The sequence below is a fragment of the Anarhichas minor genome, unplaced genomic scaffold (assembly GCF_050575085.1).
Source record: "Anarhichas minor isolate MPS153535 unplaced genomic scaffold, ASM5057508v1 ptg000003l, whole genome shotgun sequence".
Classification (NCBI taxonomy): domain Eukaryota; kingdom Metazoa; phylum Chordata; class Actinopteri; order Perciformes; family Anarhichadidae; genus Anarhichas; species Anarhichas minor.
Genome location: NW_027466449.1, coordinates 15,443,698 through 15,468,422, shown reverse-complemented (window position 1 = coordinate 15,468,422; position 24,725 = coordinate 15,443,698). Strand labels below are relative to the sequence as shown.

General features: G+C 41.2%; 2 protein-coding genes across 2 annotated transcripts; one reads left to right on the top strand and one right to left on the bottom strand.

Annotated features, from left to right (window-relative positions):
• Positions 1–11,538: 11,538 nt before the first annotated feature.
• On the bottom strand, positions 11,539–13,063 carry kcnk15 (potassium channel, subfamily K, member 15). Its single transcript, XM_076092137.1, has 2 exons — positions 12,778–13,063; positions 11,539–12,545 (listed from the first exon to the last, which is right to left on the bottom strand). Exons 1-2 carry the CDS (start codon positions 13,058–13,060, stop codon positions 11,539–11,541), a joined length of 1,290 nt encoding a protein of 429 aa, XP_075948252.1. The 5' UTR covers positions 13,061–13,063.
• Positions 13,064–19,208: 6,145 nt separating this feature from the next.
• On the top strand, positions 19,209–23,666 carry ogfr (opioid growth factor receptor). Its single transcript, XM_076099787.1, has 7 exons — positions 19,209–19,542; positions 20,108–20,173; positions 20,259–20,340; positions 20,424–20,502; positions 21,561–21,627; positions 22,118–22,266; positions 22,362–23,666. Exons 1-7 carry the CDS (start codon positions 19,414–19,416, stop codon positions 23,443–23,445), a joined length of 1,656 nt encoding a protein of 551 aa, XP_075955902.1. The 5' UTR covers positions 19,209–19,413; the 3' UTR covers positions 23,446–23,666.
• The last annotated feature ends 1,059 nt before the right edge of the window (positions 23,667–24,725 follow it).

Here is a 24,725-nt window from a genome sequence, read left to right as displayed (position 1 = left end):
AACTCCTTTCCTTGGGGAGACATCTCTGTGGACAGGTTTAACTTGAAAACAGTCCCAATAAAAGCCGTCGACAGTGAGGCATGGCTGCTATGGGAAACTGGCTGTATATGTTTTATGAATTAGGTGCACTAATCCTTTAACACTAAAGGTGAGAGGGTGGGGGGGAGCAGCACACATTCAAATACTAACAAGAAGATGAATTATCTATCTGTCCATCCATCCATCATCTTTAACCACTTATTCTGTTCAGGGTCGCGGGGGGACTGGAGCCGATCCCAGCTGGCATTGGCCGAAGGCAGGGTACGCCCTGGACAGGTCGCCAGACTATCACAGGGCTGACGTCTATATAGACAGACAACCATTCACGCTCACATCTACGGTCCATTTAGAGTCATCAATTAACCTAAGCTGCATGTCATTGGATGAGTTATCTGGACAAAATGAAATACAACGTGCCACAGTGTACGTAACGAGGAAAGCTTGCTGCGTGAAAAGGTCGCATACGAGTCAAACTGTTGTAGGCCTACAAGGTGACAAGCTCCTTTATTAAGATGTTGAGGCAATCGATTTTTCTAAACAGATACCAGCTCATCTTTTGAGGCAGACTTATATCTGAATCAACACTGACTAATCCTGAGCGGCTAAATGTTTCCATCTTTTATCTCTGTTGCTGTGCAGTGGTTCGGATGGAGCTAAATTATCACTTCCACGTTAATATGAGCGTTGTATTCTTCTGACAGTTGCTATTAGCTGCTATTGTTGTGGTGAAGAGAAGGATGACAGATCAGGCTCATGATAACCCTGTCATCAGCGCGATTAATGCAGTCATTATGTAAAAATGATAATGGCTTATATTTGTCATCGCAGAAATAACTCAAACAGGTTTATTTGTTCGACGCTTACTCATTAAGATCTTTTGCATCAAAGAGTTAAATAATGTGTATTAAATACAATCATATTTTAGAGAACTGTGGGGGGGAAGCAACATGACTATATTGTGAGGCTGAAAGCCATAAATCAAGCAGGAGACAATGAAAGTGTCAAAATGTTGAATTATTTCAGAGAACATTGCATGTTTGATCACGGCTTTGAATCTTCCATGAAAGCACATTTCCTTCTTCAAACACTCCCTGCAGAGTGTGGCCTCGCAGTGGAAAATAAGAGAGAACGAGCGACAAGAGAAAGTTGGCTGGCAAGTATACCGGCTCCCCTTGCGACTTTTCCAGCACACAGCCAAGATGGCCATATTGTGTCTCGAAACAAATCGAATGGTTGGCACTGTGACAAGCCAGCCTCTGTGGTGTTCAGATTCACCGAGTCAGCACGACTGAGCTCCTTCATTCCCAGGTCACCGCATGCAGCAGCCAGCAGGGAGACTCGGTCGTGTTTACTCAACTGCTGTACGGCGACTGTGTCATTAGTCTTTTGGCTGCGAGCTCAAAAAAGAAATAAAACAAGATGCATTGATTACTTTGGGCTAAGTTTTATAACTAAATGCAGTCCATGTCCAGTTCTTTCCAATTAATTCAGTTATATTGTGACTAAAGAGTCCAGCTGAGCCTTATTTCAATATTTTAAAGAGTTAGCCGTTTATCCACAGGCTCGAGGTTTTCACTGAGCAAATCTCTCTGTAGCTTTACAGCACACGAGCACAAACACAGGAATACCTCGCCATGCGGTACGGTGTAGTATTATGACTTGCACTCACGAAACTCAACATTAAAATGGTTCTCAAAATTAACCATTTTATTTTTCAGTAAATAGATTCATCGTTACAAGAAAAATGGTACAATGTCCAAGATGGCAAAGTAATGTTATCTTTAAATGTCAAAACCCAAAGATATTCAATTTACAATGATAAAAAACAGAGAAAAGCAGCAAATCCTGAAGAAAACATACTTTATAATATCACATTCATCTATAGATCCCCTCTAAATACTGGCCCTTTAAGAAGCTGGAACCCTAAAATGTTTGGCATTATTGCTTGAAAATTAACATAAATGATTAGCTTAACCGATTATTAAACTATCTGCAGATAAATTTCCAGTCGATTCACTAATCAACGAAATGGATAATTGTTTCGGCTGACCCATCCAGCCACCCTGATCTCCTCTATTGCCAGGTGGCTCAATGATAATGTCACCCAACTTCCTCTTTTGCTCCCGACAGACGACAGTCATTAATCCCTCTGTAAATGTTATTTGTGGGCATTTCGTTCACCCCAGTTTCATATGAGGAGGAACAACATCAAGTGGGCGTCGCCCATTGGTTTTTGGACTGCTGTTTTGAAGCCTCGAGTTCTGCATTTCGGCCATCTTGGTTTTTGGCCGTAGACGTCCTGGCTTTTTGCAACCACAAAAGACACGATATGGTGAAACTAATTACAAGTACAACGGCGAATAAGAAAGACGGTTACACTTAACTTCCATGAACTGAAATCACACTGTGAAATGGTTTAAAAACACAAACCGGACAACGCCGTGGCAGCAGCCTGACAATCACAAGGTAGACATGCCCTAAGCATACCCTGCTTCATTGTCTATTTGCTCTAAATGGACCATAATTTACTTAGTGAACATCATGCTGTATTAAAGAAGACATGAAACTAGCGATTGAGACCATAAACTCATCTTCACATTGTTCACTGAGGTAATAAATCAAGTGAGAAATATGGTCATTTTCTCATAGACTTCTATACAATCAGACTTGTTTGTGCAATCAGAGGTTTGAGGCACTTCAGCCCTCGGGCTTCACTTTTCTGAAGCGGAGGTTGCCACCCGAGTACAACACCAGTAACCTTACGCTCAAGTTGAATCAGCAGCTCTCTGACACCTTGTGAATATAAAGTGAACATTATGAACTTTTACATTTGGTATCTATACGACTGCTGTGTTGGATTGCATTGTTGTGTTGATACTCTATAAAGAAGCTCACACTGTCACAGACATGTCATGCATACAATTATACCGTATATATGGCTCCTTTCTCTGGGGCGATGACAGCGCTGTAAAAGAAATATCTTTGTGGCACATACCTACACAAACCGCACGTACACACCACATACATACCAACACACTCGCACACACAGACTTGAAAGCCTCAGTTGCCCACATCCATTAACGGCTTCCCAACGACAGCCCTTTACAGGCAAATAAAGGGTATTAGTGTAAGAGCTGTAAAACCTGTCACACCTCCAGTTATGCGTGTCAGACAGTCAAACTCTGAGGAAAAAGAAACATGTCCAATGGAAGATTTTAAAAAAGAATCAATAAAAGGGAAAGATAGGGGGTGAAAAGGGAGGAGGATTAGCCACAAACTGCTGTGTACTTACTGGGATGCAGGCAGGCTAATTGCTCCGAGACCAACATGAGGCACTGAAAAGGGGAGCGGCAGCAGCTCTGATCGATTGTTAGAAGTCCTGTTGATATGCGTGTGTGTGTGTGTGTGTGTGTGTGTTGGAGAAGGACACGCATGTGTGCCTACAGGGATGATTCAACTGATCAGATCACCAGCAGATATTCACAGTGGAAGAAGTATTATGATCCTCTATAAGGCTAAAAGTAGCAATGATCAGGGATGGATAGAGTGCTACATTATTTAACAAGAGCACAAGTACTGTTATTTTAATTACATTTTAGTCAAGTACGCCTACATGTAAAAGTAATCGTGAAAAGATGTACTTAAAAGTAAAATGTCATTCACAATATCACTGCTTTACATTTTTTTTAAAAGGTAAAAGAGGGGTGGAGGGAAGAGAGGGAAAATGTATGATGTTATATGATAGATCTAATAAATTAAACAATACATTTAGGCTTCAAACAAGGTGCAATTAACACGTCAGCGATACACGTCACACCACTGAGCCCCAATGGCCAAACAAACCATATATTCCTTTTTTATAGACAGCACTTTGCAGCCTGTGCACACAACTGATTATCAATTATAGTAACAACCGCCTTCCTCAGTGTAGCCTCACGGGAAGACACCAGAGATGAGATACAACTCACAATTAAGCCAAAAACTGCCGATAGTAAATAAAAATATGGACACCATGGCGGGTGCAACAACAAGCAATATTATTGAATCAAGAACATAATAAAAACATCACCAAAGCAGACAAGACATGTATAAATAATACAAACAAACAAAGAAGAGCTGCAGAGTTGTAGCACAAAGTGTAGTGCACACACTGCTTTGTAACGTTACTCACCTGTCTTAATGTCATCCTGCTCTGGTGCACGGCGAAGTTCTCCTCTATCAGCTCCAGGTTTGACTTCTCAAAGCACAACATACCCATTCCTGTAGTCCTCCCCGGCCTCTCTGGATGCTGCTCTGGTGCCACTGCTCTCCTCAAAGTTGTCAAACGTGTTTGAGCTGAATGAGGCTCTGCAGTCACATCTGGGGTTATTGTCAAAAACAGCAGAGAGGCCTCAGTGAAGGTAAAAAAAAACAAACACAGAAGTCACCACAGTTCCACCTGGAACAAGTTACCGTTCAGCATGTCAGCCAGCGCGCACCTGTTGATGACGCAAAGAATGTTCCGCCTCGTCCCGCCCTACTGTGCTGTGATTGGCCAGTAATCAACTTCAAACTATGTTCTCAGTTCATTAAAGTTCCTTAAACCTTTTTGGTCGCCTGAAAATGTTGTCTTTATCATTCAGTTGCACTTAGCTCCACCCTCACTTTTGGTTCCAAAAAAAACAAATGGCGACAAAATACACCTCTGAAATGTAGAGGTAATGAAGTAGAGGTAGGCTGTAAAGTAGCCTATGTTTAAAATGGAAAATACTCAAGTAAGGCATTGCAGTACTTGAGTAATTGCACTACTTTGTTTCTGTCCTCACCTGGGGGCACTCACTCCTCTGTTAGATACCAATTTGTGTTGAGAAGATTATGTGCCAGTGATTGTATGGATGATTATATCAGTTAAATTGATTATATGTCAATGGGAAGAAGAAAATGTGTGCTGTCAGTGTCATTTGTTAGCCACTGACCAGAAGACAAAAAAGCATAATTTACACTGCCACAATGAGCAATGAGTATTGGCTATAAAAGATTCCACTTGTCATCCTCAGCCACCTAATTCCATTTCACACACAGATCAGTTGTATCGGTGGCAGCTCGTCCTCATTTAAAACCATTAATGACTTTCCTGGAGAGAATTCAACAGAATGGATGTGATTACTTTGTCCTCTTGTGTGTGTGTGTGTGTGTGTGTGTGTGTGTGTGTGTGTGTGTGTGTGTGTGTGTGTGTGTGTGTGTGTGTGTGTCAGTGTCCAATTTATTTGCTCACATATCAGTTTGAAGTAACTGTTTCATTATTGTGCTGTTTGAGCAGAGCATGCTCAGTCAACATTTTTTATACTGAAATGAACAATGAAAGATTTTCCATATATAAATCTCACATTGATATTGGCCTCTTCTTTAGTATCTGTTTAGAGAGATACTAATTGTTATTCATCATCGTGTACCTCTATCTCATACTCAGATCAGAAGAGGATGGGGAGGGAGTTGGGGGGGGGGGGGTGACGTCCAAAGAGCTACAGCTGGGCAAACATAGGAGGCGCATTGTGCAGCCATTTAGTGTGTCACTGCCTCCCAGTGGGGACTACAAATGCTGCATGACTTCTGCGTCCTTCAACCATCAACTCGCTTTTTGCTTTTAGCTACTCTGACTCACGTGTACTTCTGTGACTTGTTGTCAAAGAAGAACATTTTGTCTGCGGCCTGTTGCCTGTACTCAAACATCTAGGAACTACATATAAAGAGCAATTTATCGGAGTTAAAAGGTTCTTAGCTGAGTCACATTCTCTCTCTCTCTCTCTCTCTCTCTCTCTCTCTCTCGTCATGGATGCAGAGCAAAGTCAGGAAATGGCAGAATGGGACACATTTATCAAGCTACTTGCACTCTAGAAGGCAACTTTCAAGTTATCACACGATTAATCACTTGTAGAAATAGCCCCCATGTTCACAAAAATGCTTCAAAGGTGGGTGAAATATGGTAAAGTGCCCTCTAGGGTGTATTTTATTGGATGATCTGCATAGCTAATGTTTTTTCTAAGGGTTAACATTCCCTTAAAGGGACTTTAATTGTTTCAATTAAGTTCAGGGCTTCATCCCAAAGCTGTGTTTATGGATAAATAGATAATAAACCTTTTTTACAAAATATCTTTCAGTAGATATTTCAGATTTCTCAGTACGATAAAGAAACCAGACAAGAGTCTGTTGATTTAGACTTAAAGCTTCTGATGCATGCTTTCTTACAGCCATCAGTTGCTAAATGGAACAGACGCTTTGAAATTGACCCATTATCTTTGCCACACGAGATGTCTTTTGTCATCCCGAGACATATTATATATATATGGGTATATACACGTGGGAAAAAATGAACACAATCACAGACAGAAAAGTGACACCCTTTGCATGTGAAATACTATTTATTCACTTTTACAGGAAAAACAAGTAACACCAAGGGATGTAAGGTGACTAACAGGAGGCTCTATGCTCCTTCCCAGCAGACTACATTTCTATATACCGAAATAAATTTTCAGTAGCTCTCAGAAGAGTATAATTATCTCTCCACAGAGTACTCGCACCAGCTCCCATTTTGATGAGTCTCTATTTGATGATCCCTTTCAAGATCATTCATTTTAGCAGGAGATATAGCACTTTACTTTGATCCATGTCCCTGGGCACAACAAAATCCCTCACAAAACCTCAAATTGTTTGGGCAGATAATGAAATGGCTACATAAGATGAAGGGGTTCTTCTGTCCCCAAGGGGGATTTTCACAGGTCTATGTTACGCTAATGTATCGGGAAAGAAAGATCACCTCTCTGTTTCATCCGTCTACCTGCATAGATTCCACTCTACCTCTCTGGATACAATGGAAAAATGCTGCAATGATAATATCATCCCTTTTAACCCGAACCTCATCCATCCAAGTGAGACTAACAAGTGAACTGGCCATCCATAGGACACCATGCTGTGTAATTTGCTGTTTATGCCTCTATCTTATATCTTATATCCTATAAGCCTTATCCATCTTATACAAGTTTGGCCATCTCTGCTGTGATCCATCAATGTAAGCTAATTGTGTCCTGGTTTTCTGCCAATAATTTCTTTGTACCACTCAGGCAGTTCGCTTGATAACTGGTTCCCGGAAAATGAATATTTGAATCGATGTATTTAGTACGAACAATGTAGCATAATTTTGTATTAGAAATGATAGCTACAAATGTTGATTTGACAGATATTGATTATTTAATGGGATTATGGCAACAAGGCCAATGAGAAAAGGATATGTGGATAATATAAGCATACAGTACAGCAGTGCACCCAGAGGAATCATCCAAAACATCTGTATTTTCCATTAACTCTCTATTTCACACAGCGATACATGATAGTCAAGAGGATCGGAGTCCTTGAACACCAATAAGATGACGTTTCATACTCAGGTACTGTATGTCAGAGAAAAAGTTACATTTAGTTTCCTACTAGGGCTAATACCTAAAGTATCGATACCAAGCTTTGTTTCTGGTATCGATAGTGGATTCGCTAGGATCAATACCAAAGATGTTGATCGGGCTCATGTTGATCACATTCTGGGCATGTGATCACTCTCAGTGCATGCCCTCTCTGCTCCTCTGCTGCTGAACACGAGCACGCATGGAGCGATCACCTCCTTAGTTATGAGAGTTCATACAGTAAACATGTGTGAACTAGTTTGGTGTTGACCTGGACTCGAGATCAACAGGCCCCTGACACCACGAGGTCCCAGGTTTACACTTTTAGGGACCCTTCATTCCGGCAACTCAATCTGCCGAAAAGGGGTTTACAGGCAAAAACACAATTTCCATAAACATAATAGAAGAGCATGGTTGCTATAATGCTGTTCACTGTGTCAGAATGAAATCAAAGCAGACTTTTACAGAAGAACACAGGGATGAACATCAGCCAGCTTGCTGCTGCTGTGGGGTTATATACTGCCCTCTAGTGGCTAAATGTTTTACATGGATCTTTGTGACTTTCCTTTCCTCTAACTTCCCCTAAGAGAGTTACCACCTGTAGAGGGCCCCCTCGTCAAAGTTATAGTATCATAATTCTCTTCCTTTGTCTCTGTCATGAAATCATACGGAATGATGAAAATCCTGTATATTTGAAAGTGGACAAACACTTTGAACACTTGTTGCACACGACGGTTCAGAATTACAGCCTGTGATGTGACAATGTAAGGAACAGGGGAAACATTTCTATGCATGCAAACCAGAGCAGATGGCGTTTCATAACCAATCACCATTTCAGATTATATTGCCCAATCAGTTTCACATTTATATGTAAAGCAGTTTACTATTCCAGCAGATCAACAGATGGCGTGAAATGTATGCTTGGGGACGCTTATGTAAAGCCTTCGTGATTTCTGTTCCTCGTTTCAAACCAAAAACTGATTTTAAAAATAGTGATTGGAGGCAATGTGCAGACGTTAAGACACATGATGTGATTCCATCTTGTGACAGGTGTGATGTTGTTTATGGCCATTCTAGTATGAACTTCATAGCTCCAACAGACAGGACTACTTGGGAGTATTAGAAGACAAAGGTTCTTGGAACCCAGGACTCATTGAGTCACAGCATGCAATATAAAAATACTCCCTTATGAGTAAACATCCTGCATTGGATATGTCACTTAAGGAAAGGTACATAAGTGTTATAAACAACACAACGAGCTTAAAGCTATAGGGTTAGCTAGGGTTTGTAATCTTGAAAAACCAGCAAGAGTAAGAAAGACTTTTAAAATCATCCAACCATAAAAAACAGTCCAGTGTTGCCAACTCTTTTCCAATGAAAGTAACTAGCAGCACCAGCTCCAAAAGTCACTCAATCTAGTGAGAAAGTTGTCAACACTGACAACCCGTCCCTTGGAGCCTGTTCTCCTTCCCAGGGTGTCAAACACGCTGGGATTTTTGCACGCCTCTCGGCGTCTGACACCGACGCACATGGCGCCCATTGGCGCGTCTGAATGAGTCACACCGGGCTACAACGTAAAGCAATGTAAGCTGTCAGATACGTGCAAGTATAAAGTACAATATTTACCTCAAAATTGTAAGGAAGAAGAAGTTTAAAAAGGGAAGCAGACGTTTAAAGAACACATGAAATATATACTTAAGTAAGGTACAAGTATCTCAAAAGTACAATACTTGAGTAAATGTACTTAAATACTTACTGCTATGTTAAAATGAGCTCATGATTTGGTTGAAATGTGGATCTCAATGACCATCATTTAGTGTGAAGCAGGTCTTACCTATGTATTAAATTATGCTATGGAAACAACAGTTATCTGGAAGCTAGATGTCTAAAACATTCACTTTTCAACCAGATTTTGACCATTTTAACCTTCACCTCTCAAAGTCTCTTGACGTGCAAATTCAATTCAATTCAATTTATTTTTGTATAGCCCAAAATCACAAATTACAAATTTGCCTCAGAGGGCTTTACAATATGTACACATTTGACATCCTCTTGTCCCGGAACCCTCACATCGGAACAGGAAAAACTCCCCCAAAAAACCCCTTTAACGGGGAGAAAAGAGGAAGAAACCTTAGGGAGAGCAACAGAGGAGGGATCCCTCTCCCAGGATGGACAGAAGTGCAATAGATGTCATGTGTAGAACAGGATAACAGAATTACAACACATTCAATGTATGACAGAACCATGGCAGGAGGCAAGACCTGGTCCAGGTATAACCCGGATACACAGGAACCTGTGAGGCGAGAAAGCACAGAGACTCTGGTGAAGAAGCAGGTCAATAATGTGCATTAATGGTATCGGTAATATGAAATAGTAATGCGAGTAATAATAAAAGTGATATTAGCAGTTGGAGTCAGCAGGGCCATGGTAGGAGGAAGGACCAGGGTCCAGATGAAACCATGCTCCATGGAAACCTGTGAGGAGAGAAAGCACAAGGACTCCGGGGAAGAGACAAAATCAGTACTGTGCATTAATGGTATCGGTAGTAGGGTTAATAATGAAGATCGTAGTAGGTGTCAGCAGGGCCATGGATGGTTGAAGGACCAGTGTCCAGATAAAACTGCGGTCATGGGAACCTGTGAGGCGAGAAAGCACAAATACTCCGGGGAAGAAGTAAATTCATACAGACAGAGGTGAAGAAGAGGAGGAGAGAGGTGCTCAGTGTATCCTAAGGAAGTCCCCCTGTAGTTTTTGCCTATACCAGTTTGTCTAAGGCCGGTCCAAGGCAAACCAGAGCCAGCCCTAACTATAAGCACTATCAAAGAGGAAAGTCTTAAGCCTACTCTTAAATGTGGTGAGTGTGTCTGCCCCCGGGACTGAAACGGGAAGCTGGTTCCACAAAAGAGGAGCTTGATAACTGAAGGCTCTGGCTCCCATCCTACTTTTTAAGACTCTAGGAACCACAAGTAACCCTGAGTTAATGGAGCGCAGCTCTCTAGTAGGGCAGTATGGTACTATAAGCTCAAATCACCACATCAATGCTTGCTGGGTTTACCTTCAACTGTAAACCAGTTAGTCAATATAATACCATCACCAAAAGTAGTATCACTTTCTCCATTTTTCCTCTGTGCCTCTGTTCCTGTTGATAAAAAACACAAATAGAACAGAGGACGACGAATGAAAACAAAAGAAATGAACCTCATTCAAGTGAGTTGTTCAGACATTCAGCAAACTTTGATTAAAATAAAAACCCTCAGACATTGAATGGTCCTTTCCTTTGGTTTAATAAAACAATACTGTAAGAGACTCACATTGAATCTGACTACAACCCTTACATGGAATTAACACCTCCCTGAGTGACAATTTTTCCAGGATTTTGGGAAGTTTATTTGCAACCTGCTACATAGTATCTGTAACGTGCTACATCCATTATGTTAGAATCAGTCATGTAACAATCATAATCTCTTTATGTTAGAGTGCATTAATGCTGAACAATGCACAGAGATGTTATTCTGACTCCCTCATTATAAGTAATAAAAGGATTTATTAAATTCACTGAGCTAAGAAGCCACATATCTCATGTGCTTGGTGAACGTTATTTAAGGCTTTTTTGATATAAAGGTAAGCTGACATGTTCTAGCTCTGGCATGAAAAGTGTTGGATTTAGTTGGAAGCAGGAGCAGAGTCCACCGAGGATCATTCACATACCTACACTGAACAGTTATACAGTCATTAATAAGCACTATATCCAAAAGACTTTTAAAAAGCCCAACTGTTTACATCTGTACATCGCACATGCGTCCACATTTTGTGCTGTACATTCTCTTTAGCATGCACTTTCGCTTTCATGCGAGGAACACAGCAGAATCACGAACATAGACAATGTCATAAAAGAGGATAAGAAATCTCATCCTTGCTTAACAAATAAAATTATCTTTAACAACCACAACTGACAACTTATTCATTGAACAGAATCAGTGTCTTCTGACATGCACAAGGTGTAACACAAAATACAGTGTCATTGAAAATGCTGCTTACAGTCTGTGCAAACACTACCTCACTATAGTGCTCTTTACACAGACTTTCTCCTTGAACGAGGGAACTCACGGAAGCTATGTCCCGGTGAGAGCGTGCTTCCTGGGGAAGAGAGTCCAGTGTTGTCCCTGGAGCCCGGCGAGCAGCCCTGGATCCTGTAGGAGACTGAGTTGTCGTAAACAGAATTGATATGGCAGCCGTGGTGCTCACCGTGGGACATAAGAGGACTATCACAAATCCCCAAACGGTAGCACACACAGGAGCAGAGGGAGCTTAGGCTTGTCTCTGGCTGGCGTCTGCCTGCCTTGATCTGAAAATGCAGCCTGTGTCTGCAGGGGCTTCCTTGCCTTTCCTGATCCGCTGGGGAAGCGATGAGGTTGGTGCAGCTGGTTCCTTCCTCCATCGGGAGGAAGAGCGTGCTGTGGCTGCGACCGTGCACCGCATTGCTCCTGTTCCTCTCTCTGTGGCTGCCTCTGCTCTCTTCCCCTACAACACGGAGACCCAGAGAACCATCCAAAAGGCCCCGGTCCCTCTTCAGCGACGCCCTCTCTTGAGCGTCCCTCCGCTCATCCTCGGTGTTCATGGTGAGGAAGCGAAGCACCACCAAGTTCAGGAAGGCCCCGATAACAGTTAGCCCCACCAGGATGTACACGAAGCTGAACGCCACGTAGGGCGTTTTCTCCTGGAGGTCCTCCTTTTTCTGCAGGGCCACAAAGTCCCCGAAGCCGATAGTGGTGAGTGTGATGAAGCAGTAGTAGTAAGCATGGAAGAAGCTCCATCGCTCAAAGTGGGAGAAGGCTGCGGCCCCAACACACAGGGTTCCAATGCAGGACAGGAAGCCCACCAGGACCATGTTCTCCATGGACACCTCAGTGCGTCGACAGCCCAGGCACTGCTTCACCTTATGTAGGAGATAGCGGACAAACGTGTTCATCCTTTCTCCCAGGCTCTGGAACATGACCAAAGTGAGAGGAATTCCCAGTACAGCGTAGAACATGCAGAAGACCTTTCCGGCATCTGTGCCTGGTGCTGCATGACCATAACCTTAATGCAGAGGGATGGAAATGAGAAGGCGCATAACCCACAACGCATACTGTGGCAACGCTCGGATGCTGAAACGTGGATCTATTTCTTTAATTCATGATTTAGTCTGCAAAACAAGCCTTAAATGTTGCATTAACTTAGAGGAAATATAAATGCTCCACTGTAAATACTATAGCAACAGAGTCAAACAGTACCCCTCATGTCTAAAGATAGAAGCATGACATCAACTTACCAATGGTGGTGATGACTGTTATGGCAAAGTAAAAAGAGCCAGCAAATTTCCATTGTCTCCCGGCGCGATGGGGCTCAGCTTGCAGCACCACTCGTTCGATTTCGCGGTAGTCGTGCTCGGAGAAGCGGTACTTCTTCTTCATCTCGTTGCGCTTCTGCTCCAAGATGCGTCTGCGGGAGCTCTCCGACTCGGACTCCAGCGCGTCAAACACCGCGGCGCCGACCAGCAAGTAGGAGAACATGCAGAGGATGAGCGACAGGGTCCGGACGTTTTGCTTCTTCATCCTCGGCGTCGACGTGAAAGTCGGCAGCAGATAGGCGCACCGTTACAGGTGGTACCGTTCCCTCAGCGCGGTCTCCACATTGGTGTTGCTGCCTGTTGCGTGAAACGTAGCAGCGGGAGAAAATAAAAGCAGGAAATCTGTTTTCACCAGGTTTATGTAAAAACGCGCATATCCTACTGCGCGCTTTGAGAGCGATCGATGCTCTCAACACGGTCATCAGCCAGTGGCCTCAGCTTGCCTCTTCGCATGCGCAAACCACTCCAAAATAATAATTAAAAAAGCGGTATGAAATGTATGAATAAGACACTTCGTACGCGTTTGCAGCAATGTTCAGTCTTATCCTAGCTGTGTGTAACAAGTGAAGTCCCGACTCAGTCGATACCAATCTAACATGAGGAGGGGGGTTCAGCACCACGGACAGCGACCAGCGGGATCTCACATCTGGCCTTGAAACTGCGCATCTAAAAGTGGAGACAGCCAGAGGCTGAGAAACCCGGACGACCAGGGTTTCAGCCACAAAGCTTTACAGAGCTATCCTAAAACATGTTTTCGGGTTTAGTAACATGATGAGAACTGAATTGCTTTGTTAGTTAGGGTTTATTTGCACCACTAACAAAACACCAACACATAAATGGATGAAAAATGATTGTGTTTGCCTTCTGAAAACATCCCAAAAAATGAATAAAACAATGGAAACTAAAATGAGTTTGACCAAATCAACATTCGATAATAATGAGTAGGCCTTGATGTGAAATGGATTATGAAGTTTTAGTTTTAGTTGAGACAATACGTTGTTTAATAACTAATGTAATGATGTCATCTCATGTGAATTATCATCCTTTTACAGCCTCGGAATAATAACATAATAATAATAATAAAGTGTGTGTGCGTGTGTGTGTGTGTGCGTGCGTGCGTGCGTGCGTGCGTGTGTGTGTGTGTGTGTGTGTGTGTGTGTGTGTGTGTGTGTGTGTGTATGTGTGTGTGTGTGTTGTGTTTGCACAAACTGATGCATGCTGGTACAGTTGTTGAATAAACGACATCGCTTCACATGCTTCTGGAAACTTACTGTAGGTGATGCCGGTTGCCACGGTTACTCATACCAGAAGCACAGACTTGAACTGTCAGTGAGGAGATAATACGTTAAGCGCAATGATCCGGGCCCTCGTTCGGTGAATTGTGTCGCAACATCCAGTATCAATCATTCAAGCTGGATTTTCGAGTCAAGAGTGGAAGGAAAGAACAGAAAGGGCACACAGTTGTACCAGATGAAAACGTAACGGGAGCGTCAGTAGAAGCAGCAGCAGCGTTCTGCAGGTGGATCACTTTGTGTTCTTTTGTTCCTCTAGAAACAGAGCAACCTGTTCTCAGAGGCCCTGTTTTTGTGTTAAGTGGCTAAATCAGCACGCTTGCATCCCTGCCGTGATTCAAACCAGCTCTCCATAAAGCAATTACATCTCCACTGATAAGAGAGGAACCTGAAGCCCCCAACAGCCACCCATCAATCTGCACAGTGTGTATCCACATCCTTTTCAAAGCCCAAGGACCTGGAACAAAGTGAGGAGGCCCATCAATCCCCATCAGGCCTGGGCTTCAGGATAAGTATTTAGACTCTAGAGATGCTTCATCGATTTAGTTTGGGCTCTCTCTGTTCTCTCTGCTCTCTCAATTACATTTCATTATCACGCTCACATATTACCGTGTCATTTACGAGGAACAATGGAAACAAATGAAGTGGATTATGGAAATGCCTTCCAGTGTCCACTTTCTTGGTCGCAATGCCTCATTTTCTTTAAATGTCAGATGTATATTATTAAATTCTGGCACATGAATATTAATGCTTTTCCTCTTTTACAGTCTGCATTTGTAACATTATTATTATCTTTCTCACGGTTGCTGATTGACAGCTGGTAGAGTTTTTTTTAGCTCAAACCAAAAAAATATATTTATCCGTTTCTAAGTGCTCATTATATCTCATCTCCAAAATAATTAAAATGTATTCACGAAAGTAATAATTATGAGTCACCAAAATGCCTGTAATTATTTTCCCACCTCGTTTGATTCGTGATCAGCCTGTTGAAACAGCAACAGTGTGAATATTTAGGAACCTTTTTTGATTGCAAGTTTTACAGCCATCACAGAACACATTTTTTAAAAAGCAATGCAGCACTTGTATCTGATCAGGAAATTGGATTCATGAGACATGAGCAAGAACGTTTTAGAGAATGTTTGCAGAAGTCTTCTTGAACGTGTTTTAACTTTTAATGGGCACCTGGGGGCTAAGATCTAAAATAGATACAATTATTGGGAAAGAATGAAAGTAATGGGATGTATGACGCAGGTGAAACAAAAACCTTGACAAATTGCATCTGATCCTGTTTATCCTCTTTTTAAAAGAATTCATAAAACTTCCCTCTGGAAAACGCTACAGATCCACCGCAGCAACCGAAAACATTCACAAAAAGTCTTTCATACCAAATGCCATAATACACTGCCCACACTGAGACCATGTTTGCTATTGTCGTCTGTACTGTGCGTGTTCTGCCTTTTATTGCTTGTGATTTATGATGTGTTTTAACTACCAGATTAGTATTAATCCTATGAATCCTTTTATATTTTTTTACTCTCATGCAACATTAAACGCTGTCAACAAAAAGCATTTGTTACCTTTTTATCTTGTGAAATCAAAAAACATCTACTCGGTGTCTCAGAATATGCAGATGGTAAAAATTTGAACAAAAAAAACGTTTCAAAGATGCTTATGGCATCATGCAAAGACAAGAGGAGCTTTTGCTTGAAGGCACATTTCTCTACTAAATAAAACCCATCTGCCAATTCTGCAGGGGGGGGTGCAAATCTGGAAAAAGTCCTGGAGGAGGGCTCATAGAAATTTAGCTCCTCTGTAAAAGCCAAACTTTTAGAATGGAAAGGTGGTCATTAGCAGAGAGCAGCAGCTGTGCTTTGACAAGGACATTTACAGGCACAATACATGAGTACAAGATGAGGAAGCAGCTTGAAACAGAGAGCTGATTTATGAAGAGACAAACCTGTCGTCAGAGACAAGAGGACGAGGACCTGAAGACACAGAGACATGGACAGTGGGGAATCCAGCTGCAAGGGCTTTAATCTGGATGATGATAATAATGACGGATTTGATCCTTTAGGACACATATCAGAATTTGAATTTGCAGTGGAGAGAACAAGATTATGTGCTGAATCATAATCAGATGCAAGAATAAAAATCAGTGAGTTTCCGATTATATGCTTCATTAAATTTTTTTTCCAAATTTCCACGGTATCCCTTTATGTTAACCATTAAATATGTAAATATTGAGTGTCTACGCAGAGATTACTAAATTATACCACAATTTAAACATTTTTGAACATTTGGATACATTGATATTCCACATACAATTAAAATGATACATACATATGTATACACATGTATATGTATAAGTATGCATATATACATACGTACATTTATATGTGTGTGTGCGTGTGTGTGTATGTTTGTGAGTATATGTTGGGTTACAGTGGGTAAATATGACTTATTTTATTGTGTCAGTGTTATAATTGCAACCAGACCACGGTTACAATCGCCCCGCTCTGAATTTTTGCATTAAATTGAATGCATCTAATTAAATGTATGCATATTCAAGTAAAACAAATTCAGTCTGAAATGAAATGGCAGGTCATTTAAATGTGATAATCTACAGGAAGCAGGAAGCTCAACGTTACAAGGGGGCAGGTAGAGTAGTAAGCCTTCTTAATGTTACTAAATTCTTGTCAAATCTCCGACAGTTACAACCAGACTGGGTTTACATAATTATTATAATCCCTTTGTATATAAACAAATCTTTCCATCTGTATTGAACTCGCTGAGAACAAGGCAACGGGGAATCCATTTTATAAAGCAGAGGCATTAAATAGGAACAGTTTATTCTGAATGCCTGCAGGGCCTGCCGGTTTCCACAGTAACTAAAAAGACCAAAAATAGAAACCCACACCAGCGACCATTCAAAATTGAATCCCCCTGTGACAATAAACAGTTCTATTTATATCTTCTAATGGTGAAATACTCCCTTGCATAAATGCATCAGTCCAATTACTGTGAGAGGATGGACATCACGGACAAATTACATGTTTACACCCTTCAATCCTTTGTGCTGCTGGTCCAGATATTAGACAGAACTCAGACTGGATTACCAGATACATTGGACTGTGTTTGGACTGTAAGTGTGTATCAGAGAGAGAGAGAGAGAGAGAGAGCATGTGAGATTGTGTGTGAGTGGATGCAGTGTTTTTAGATGTTGTGACAAAGAGATGTCAATGACACAAGGTCAGATGGTCGATCTGCAGTTGTGAAATGTATCTAAGTAAGTACAAATTCAAGGTACTTTACTTGAGTGTTTTATGCAACTTTATGCTTCTACTCCACACATATTGTATTATTTATTCCACAACATTTGTCTGATAGCAAAGTTGGTGGTTTTGAATGTGAATGTTTGTGATAGCCTGAAGGAGGAAGTGTTCCTCTATGGTTTGAGAAAATTCTCTTACTTCTCAAGATTAAAAACAATATCTAAAAACCCTCTTGGATGTGCTGGGAAGTGCATCGTCACACAGCTGAGATTAACCAAGACTATTTAAAGGAGTTAGAATTAGCACAACATTAGACATCTACAGTAGCTAAATGCAACATAAGCATTAATGCAGCAGTACAATTAATCCAAAAACAATATACATAATAGTAAAACACTGACAGGGAACATTTCACTGCACGATGAATACTTCTACTTTTCATATTTTAAGTATATTTTGCTGATAATACTTTTACTCATGTCAGTTTTTGAATGCAGGACTTTTACTTGTAGTGATTTTCACAGTGTGATATTCGTACTTATACTCAAGTAAAGCATCTGAATACTTCTTCCACCAACTTAGAAGAATTTAGTAAAATGTGTCTCATGGCTGTCACAGCTCTCCCTCAACAAAAATAACCAATATTTATTCATTTAGAAATACATTTTGTGAGTTATGTAGTTAAAGAATTTTACATGCAACTTAACAGTGCATGTGTTTTTCCAACCCTGCCGCTCTGGAACACTGACGTCATGGTAAATAGATCTGATATGATTAGTGGATTAATCGACTAGTGAATCCACAGAACATTTACCGGCAGCTATTTTAATAATTGGTTGATTGGTTTAATAATGGTTGGGGTAATTTTTCAAGCAAAATTACCAAACATTCTCTTCATCCCGCTTCTCCAATGAGAGGATTTGTTGCTAAATTCTGAAAAAAAATACTATTTTCTAGACAAAAGTAGATTTTGTATCATTTATAAACTTAACTCAGGAAAGTCATTTATTTTATTTACATTTTAGATTCGTTTCCAGTGAGATATTAATGACTTTATATCGTGGCTTTGCTGTTGTAACCATTACTGTTGCTGGTCTAGAAACAATATTAAGTTACATCTAAATTATAAATAACATTTAGCCTAAAATATGTCAACAATGCAGATAATTAAATAGCTAATTTTACTTTTAAAAAACACACAAATGTATGTTACTAAATACATTTCATCCTTGCTATATATGAATATTGTGAATCAATTTATTTATTGAGAACTATTAGAAGTATTTATACCGATTCTACCAATATCTACGCATTCAAATTGCCCGCTAAGTACTTCCTGGAACTACCTGAAGTCTACGTTCATTCAAGTGACGATCAAACATTTTGAACCTCCGTTGAATGCGACTCTCTCTTTAAACGGCTCTGGTTTGCAGTTTTTATCGCCATCAACCATCCAACACAGCAAGTGTGCTGCCTTCCGGTTCTGTCGGAAACTCAAATTGTTTTGTATTAGAAAGCACACTAACAACTTTATTAAGTGACAAATGACACCCGCTTCTGAAATACGGCGTGAAAGCAAAAATAAAGGAATACATTGTTTCCTTAAGTGTTGATAAACGCAATTAGCATTAATATCATCTATACCTTCCTGTTTTACCTTATCTTAAACTGTACCTAGATGGTGGTCACGTGAGGCAGCAACTCAAACCTACTGTTGAAGGCTTATTTTTTCTCTTAACTTCCTTTCCAATTAAACTAACCGCAAACGCTATTTGTGCCAAGTTACGTGAAGTCCCATAATCGCTACTTGGAGCGGGGGTACTTAAAGGCAGCATCAGTACTGCAGACTGACGATGGTAGACCAGAGAGACGGATGATGGTCAGGGAACGTCCTCTGCTAACCTGAACATGTGATTCATGTTCGTGAAATAGCGCTAATACGGGTTACACGTTTATTTAGCCTTTAACTAAGTCACATTATTATTTTAATAATCATGGAGGACGACTGTGTGTGTGACTACGACTCGACGTGGGACACAGAGAGTGATGGAGACGACCCGGCCGGAGAGAGCCAAACGCGTCGGTCATGTCAAGACAAAAACAAATCTGGCTGGACTTTAACTGTACGTGCTTTTATTATTTTTATTACTATCACTCGGCCAAACCACAACTTGCATAAAATCATGTCATGGCGTTGGAATATGTTGACTTGTAACTCACTGCTTTTTCACCTGGCTGTAAAGCTAACGATAGCTGTGTTGCCTCTCTGTGCTGCAGGCTTGCTAACTAGCCTAGCTAGCCTCTGACGTTAGCTTACTTTGAGGGGTTATAAGTAGCTATATATCGTTATATTTACGTTGGGCTGCTTGCAGCGATTACTATGCATACTGTGTAATATACAGCCAAAACAGACCTTTTTAAATTTAGTGTTAAACCCATTTTTGCGGGAGTGTGAAATGGATTAGCTTGGCCTTTTTATAGGTCAACTTGTAACGTTACTGTATCGCGTTATTCCAGCTTTTCTGCTACATTACGTGTCGTGGTATCGTTAGCAATGACGACACTGCTTGTCATAGTTCTTTTGAACTAGGATGCATTAATCCTAAATAATGATTTTATCCACATCATCAAATTGTATACAGCGCTGAGACAGATGCAGGTTCATTTCACTTTCGATTTTATTTGCAGTGGCATCATCCGCCCAGAAACATGAGGGCAGCAAAGGACATGCAGACCTACAGGAGAGGATATCCAGTAAGTCACAGCAAAGTAACCAAATGCATCTGGTCCAGCATCACTGAGAAACGTCAAATTATATATATATATGTGTTTTTGTCAGAATCTTACAGATGACGAGTGCTCAGAAGACAAAATGAACAATTTGCAGTTTTATCTAAATAAGTTCCCCTCCGCTCCTGATGGTAACATATCAAGATATTCTTACATTTTCAATGTTCGTTAAGTCTGTTCAGTGACACGATGCTTTCTTTATCGCTTGGTGCAGATATCTACATTGAATCATTTCTTAAGGAGTGGAAGAATGACTACAAACGACTGGAGAGAGTTCACTCGTACATTCAGTGGTATGTATTGTTTACGCCTTGGTGTGTGTGTCATATTCTGGTGACCTTGCAGTCGGAAGCATGCGGCACACTCTTAAAGTTTCTGTGAGGAACTTCATGAAACAGTCTCAATTTTAAACCAATGCCTCTATATGACCTACATACATAAACGAGACCATCAGCGGGAAGATTGTCTATTTCGATTGTTATTCTTAATGCTCGTCATCAGTGCCATCGGGCCGGCTTCTGTGCAAAATTAGATGAAATCCTGCAGGTTTCAACACAAACCTATTCAGCTCAGACTTTAACGGGGTCTCTGGCACCAGCCGACCCGCCATCAATGATCCGGCTTCGCTGCTGCCAGCAGCGCCTCCTCCTCCAGCCAGGAGCAGAGCATTGCCTCGCTGATTGCTGGGAGCCAACACTGGCACCATGCTGCTGGTGGCCCAGGCCGTATTGCTGGGCAATCTGGAGGGAAGTGAGGCAAGAGGGAACCAGAACCACTGCCAGTGAAATTAGGTTTTTTTAAAGGGACTCTGGTGCTCAGAAACACTACCACTTATGTCCACAGGAGCCGCCAAAATCAACGCAAAATGAAAGTTCCTTGTAGTAACTTTAAGCAAGGAGTTAAAACGGTAAATAGTAGTTTGCAAACTTTGTGCGCTAGTAAGACAATTAATTAACCTACTAGCTTTCAAAGAACCTTTAGTGATCGAATAGCACACAGTCGTGCATTGGTAAAGCCCTTATCCAAATGAAAAGGTCTCTTCTCGTTCAGCCATTACTTTTTAAACAGTTTTAAGAAAAGAAAAACTATGATTAAGTTGACACTAAATCCCAATTGTACCAGGAGGATGTCGTGTCGACATGAAAGCTTTGTGAATCCTTGACTGTTTATTAGAAGGATATACTTAGTAAAGTCACAGGGCTTCAGAGTTGTACGTGATGTTTGATGAAGCACTGAGAGTATATTTTATGTTGGGGTTACGAACGCTTGTCGGGACCGCTGAAGTCTTCTTCACTGAACGAGTATCGTTTCATTAGAAGCTAATTGATTTTCTGTCATCTGCCGTCATCAGGTTGTTTCCACTGCGAGAGCCGGGGGTTAATTACATGGCTTCAGAACTCACCAAGAAAGAGATTGAGGTCAGTGCACAACATGAAACTATAAATTAATTTGACCATTTATGCCACACAATCTGGTCAATGCAAAGCCGAAATCAAATGTCATCCAGTGAGTTGAATGTGTATTTCAGATGCTGTGGCTAGAGATGCATTATGTGAGAAAAGCTTCAGAGGATTATCAACTAAGACAAATGCTCCAAAAAGTACTTAAACAGGTTGAAAGCTGCGTATCTGATGAAATTAGTTATTAGAAATATTGCATTGTATTATGTAAAAGATTTCTACGAACATCATTAGTACTCTTCTTAGAAACTGCAGGATTGGTTATCAAGCAAACACTTGCAAGCACACAAATGTTTAGGAAACCTGTTATAGAACATTCGGCTCTTTTCATAAAGACACAAAACCCATATTTTCCTCTTCTACCTGTAACTTAACCAAAATTCAAATGTTTGACCCGTGTTACTGGTGATTTGTTCATATTTTTACCTCCACTGCTTGTGCTCACCAGGCCTTCAAGAAGAACGAGGAGGCTAAAAAGAGACTAGTCGAGTCCTATGAACTCATGTTGGGCTTCTATGGCATGCGTTTGGTCAACAAGGAGACGGGCGAAATAAAACGAGCAGATAACTGGAAGGAGCGATTTGGAAACTTGGAGCGGTGAATATTTAAAAAAAAAAAAAAGTCTCATACATGCAACGTCTATGTATACATGTCTGTTTGTAATCTCAGCTTCAACTGAAATTCTCTCGCAGGAATATGCACAACAACCTGCGCATCACTCGCATCCTGAAGAGCCTCGGGGAGCTGGGCTTTAAGCACTACCAGGCCCCTCTGGTGCGCTTCTTTCTGGAAGAGACTCTAGTCAAGAAGACCCTGAGCAGTGTTAAGCGCAGCGTGCTCGACTACTTCCTGTTTGCTGTCCTGGACAAGCAGAAACGTCAGGAGCTCGTGCGCTTCGCCTACTTTCATTTTGAGCCAAAGGACAAGTTTGTGTGGTGTCCCAGAAAGATTCAGAAACAACTCAGGAAGGCAGAGAAGAAATCTGACGCGGTTGGGAATGGAGATGGAAAAGATGAGGCGTATTCACGGAGTAAAGGCAAAGATGGAGAGCCGGTTGTGCAACAAAAAGAGGACGGACTGGATAATGTTTCGAAGGCTCAGAAAGGAACTGATAAGACGGCAAGTAAAGACAAAAACAAACTGTCTGAGCCCGAGACTAAACCAGAAGCAGAGACTGTCGGAAATGGAAACGCAGAGTCTAATGAAAGTTTGGGGAACGGAAATGACTCTACAGACGATGTCGATGAAATGGATCAGTCGTCCAGTCTCGACTCTGCGACGGCAAAAAACGAGCCCTGTGCGGACAGCGAGGACGCATCTACCAACGACTCCAAGGACACCACCCAGGAACCAGACGACAATATGCAAACGGATGCAGACATAGACACTGAAAAACCACCGAAGAAGAAGAGAGAAGACGACAAGGAGCTGCAAAGCAACGGCTCCGCCGGGGACTCCGCTAGCGGGCCGATGGAGGAGAAGGCTGGCGCTGATAAAGCCGCCGGGCAGACGAGCCCCTCGGTGCAGACGCCCCCTAAGACTTCAAAACATTCGCCCGCTCTTTCTTCTGGAAGAGAGGAAAAAATCCCAAGGACTGATTTTAATCAAGTGCCAGATAAAAAGGAAGAGGAGGAAACGTCGAAGGCAAATGAGACGCCAACAAATGGGTCGGCGACGAGCACCGACAAAGACAAACAGACAAAGGGGAAGGAGTCGGAGGACGTCGATATGGAATCAAACCCCTCAAGCTCAGACCAAAATGTGAAGAGTTCATGAAGAAGATGCATAACTTTGAGCTTAAATGAAATGTACTATAGGGACAGAGTATGACTTAAAAAGACTTCCTGGGCCTTATTTCTACTATATTTGTTGTTTAGATATTAATTATTTTCACTTTGAATGAGTATGAATTCATTAATTTGCTAAATGTGGGACAGGAATGTTGGTCGGTTTCCTCGTGTCCATCAGATAAGATTAAAGGAGAATTCTGATGATGATCTATATTTTTTTTTTTGTTATTGTCAACAAGTCCCATGAAAACGATCAAAACCAACAGGAGGCTAACATGTTAGCATTAGTAGCTAGCGTGTGCCAGCCGTCTAGTCTCCCCACAACCAACAGTGCGCTGAGCTCTCAATGCTTTCTGGCTTTGTTCTATCCGTGACTCTCGGCTCCAATCCCATTGATTCTCATTGAACACGTGAATCCTCAAATATTGACGACATAGTTGTTGTTTAAGTCTAAATCCTTTCACAGGAAGTGACTAGTTTTTCTCGAATGCTACTAAACGGGAGTAAGAAGTGGGTTTTATTGGGGACTTTTTTTTTTTTTTTTCAGCAGCATGTGTGATTGACTGAAAATGAACTTCAGCGTGTGTTATATTATTAATTATTATGTTATTGTGATGAAGGGGCATGTTGGCCAGTGCGACATTGTTGCTCAGTGACTGATATGAGGTACACAGACGATACTTGTGAGTATCATGAATTATTTGTCTTTTCATGAGATTTGTCGACAAACAGAAAACCTGAATATCAGACTTTCCTTTTGACGTAGTTGTGATATTTAATAAGCGTGATTTATTAATGTATATCAAGAAAATGATGGATCAGTATTGTTAACACCGTAATATTTTCACAATTTAATAATTGTTTTGCACTGAAAAATAATGAATTGGAAGAGCTTTTTTTTTTTCTCTCTTTGGGCTGTTTGTGAGTAAAAACATCACCTGTACCAGTCTGTGTTCCTGCTGGACCCCGCTGAATGTCACTTAAGTTATATCTCAATAATGTTGCACAATCCGTATGCTCTCATGAAGACTTGGCAGGCAGACGTGTTAACAACAAAGCCTTGCCAGCGATGTGATGGGACTGGTTGATTGTACAATATGTAAGTCTGATAAAGCGTTGGCTATGATTTAAAGTCCACTGTATGTTCATTTGACATGAGTGAAGTCCATGAACATGTAAAAGCCAGGGCGCGTACGTTGATGCATCTTTTTATATTTGCATTTCACTATTCATTATTAAAGCTATAAGATTTACATAATGAAATGG

Excerpts from the sequence above, each read along its gene's own strand:
- kcnk15 (XM_076092137.1), bottom strand. The coding sequence starts at position 13,060 with ATGAAGAAGCAAAACGTCCGGACCCTGTCGCTCATCCTCTGCATGTTC. Across the intron at positions 12,546-12,777 it reads AACAGTCATCACCACCATTG|GTTATGGTCATGCAGCACCA; the intron begins GTAAGTTGATGT and ends CTCTGCATTAAG.
- ogfr (XM_076099787.1), top strand. The coding sequence starts at position 19,414 with ATGGAGGACGACTGTGTGTGTGACTACGACTCGACGTGGGACACAGAG. Across the intron at positions 20,174-20,258 it reads CCTACAGGAGAGGATATCCA|AATCTTACAGATGACGAGTG; the intron begins GTAAGTCACAGC and ends TGTTTTTGTCAG. Across the intron at positions 21,628-22,117 it reads TCACCAAGAAAGAGATTGAG|GCCTTCAAGAAGAACGAGGA; the intron begins GTCAGTGCACAA and ends TGTGCTCACCAG.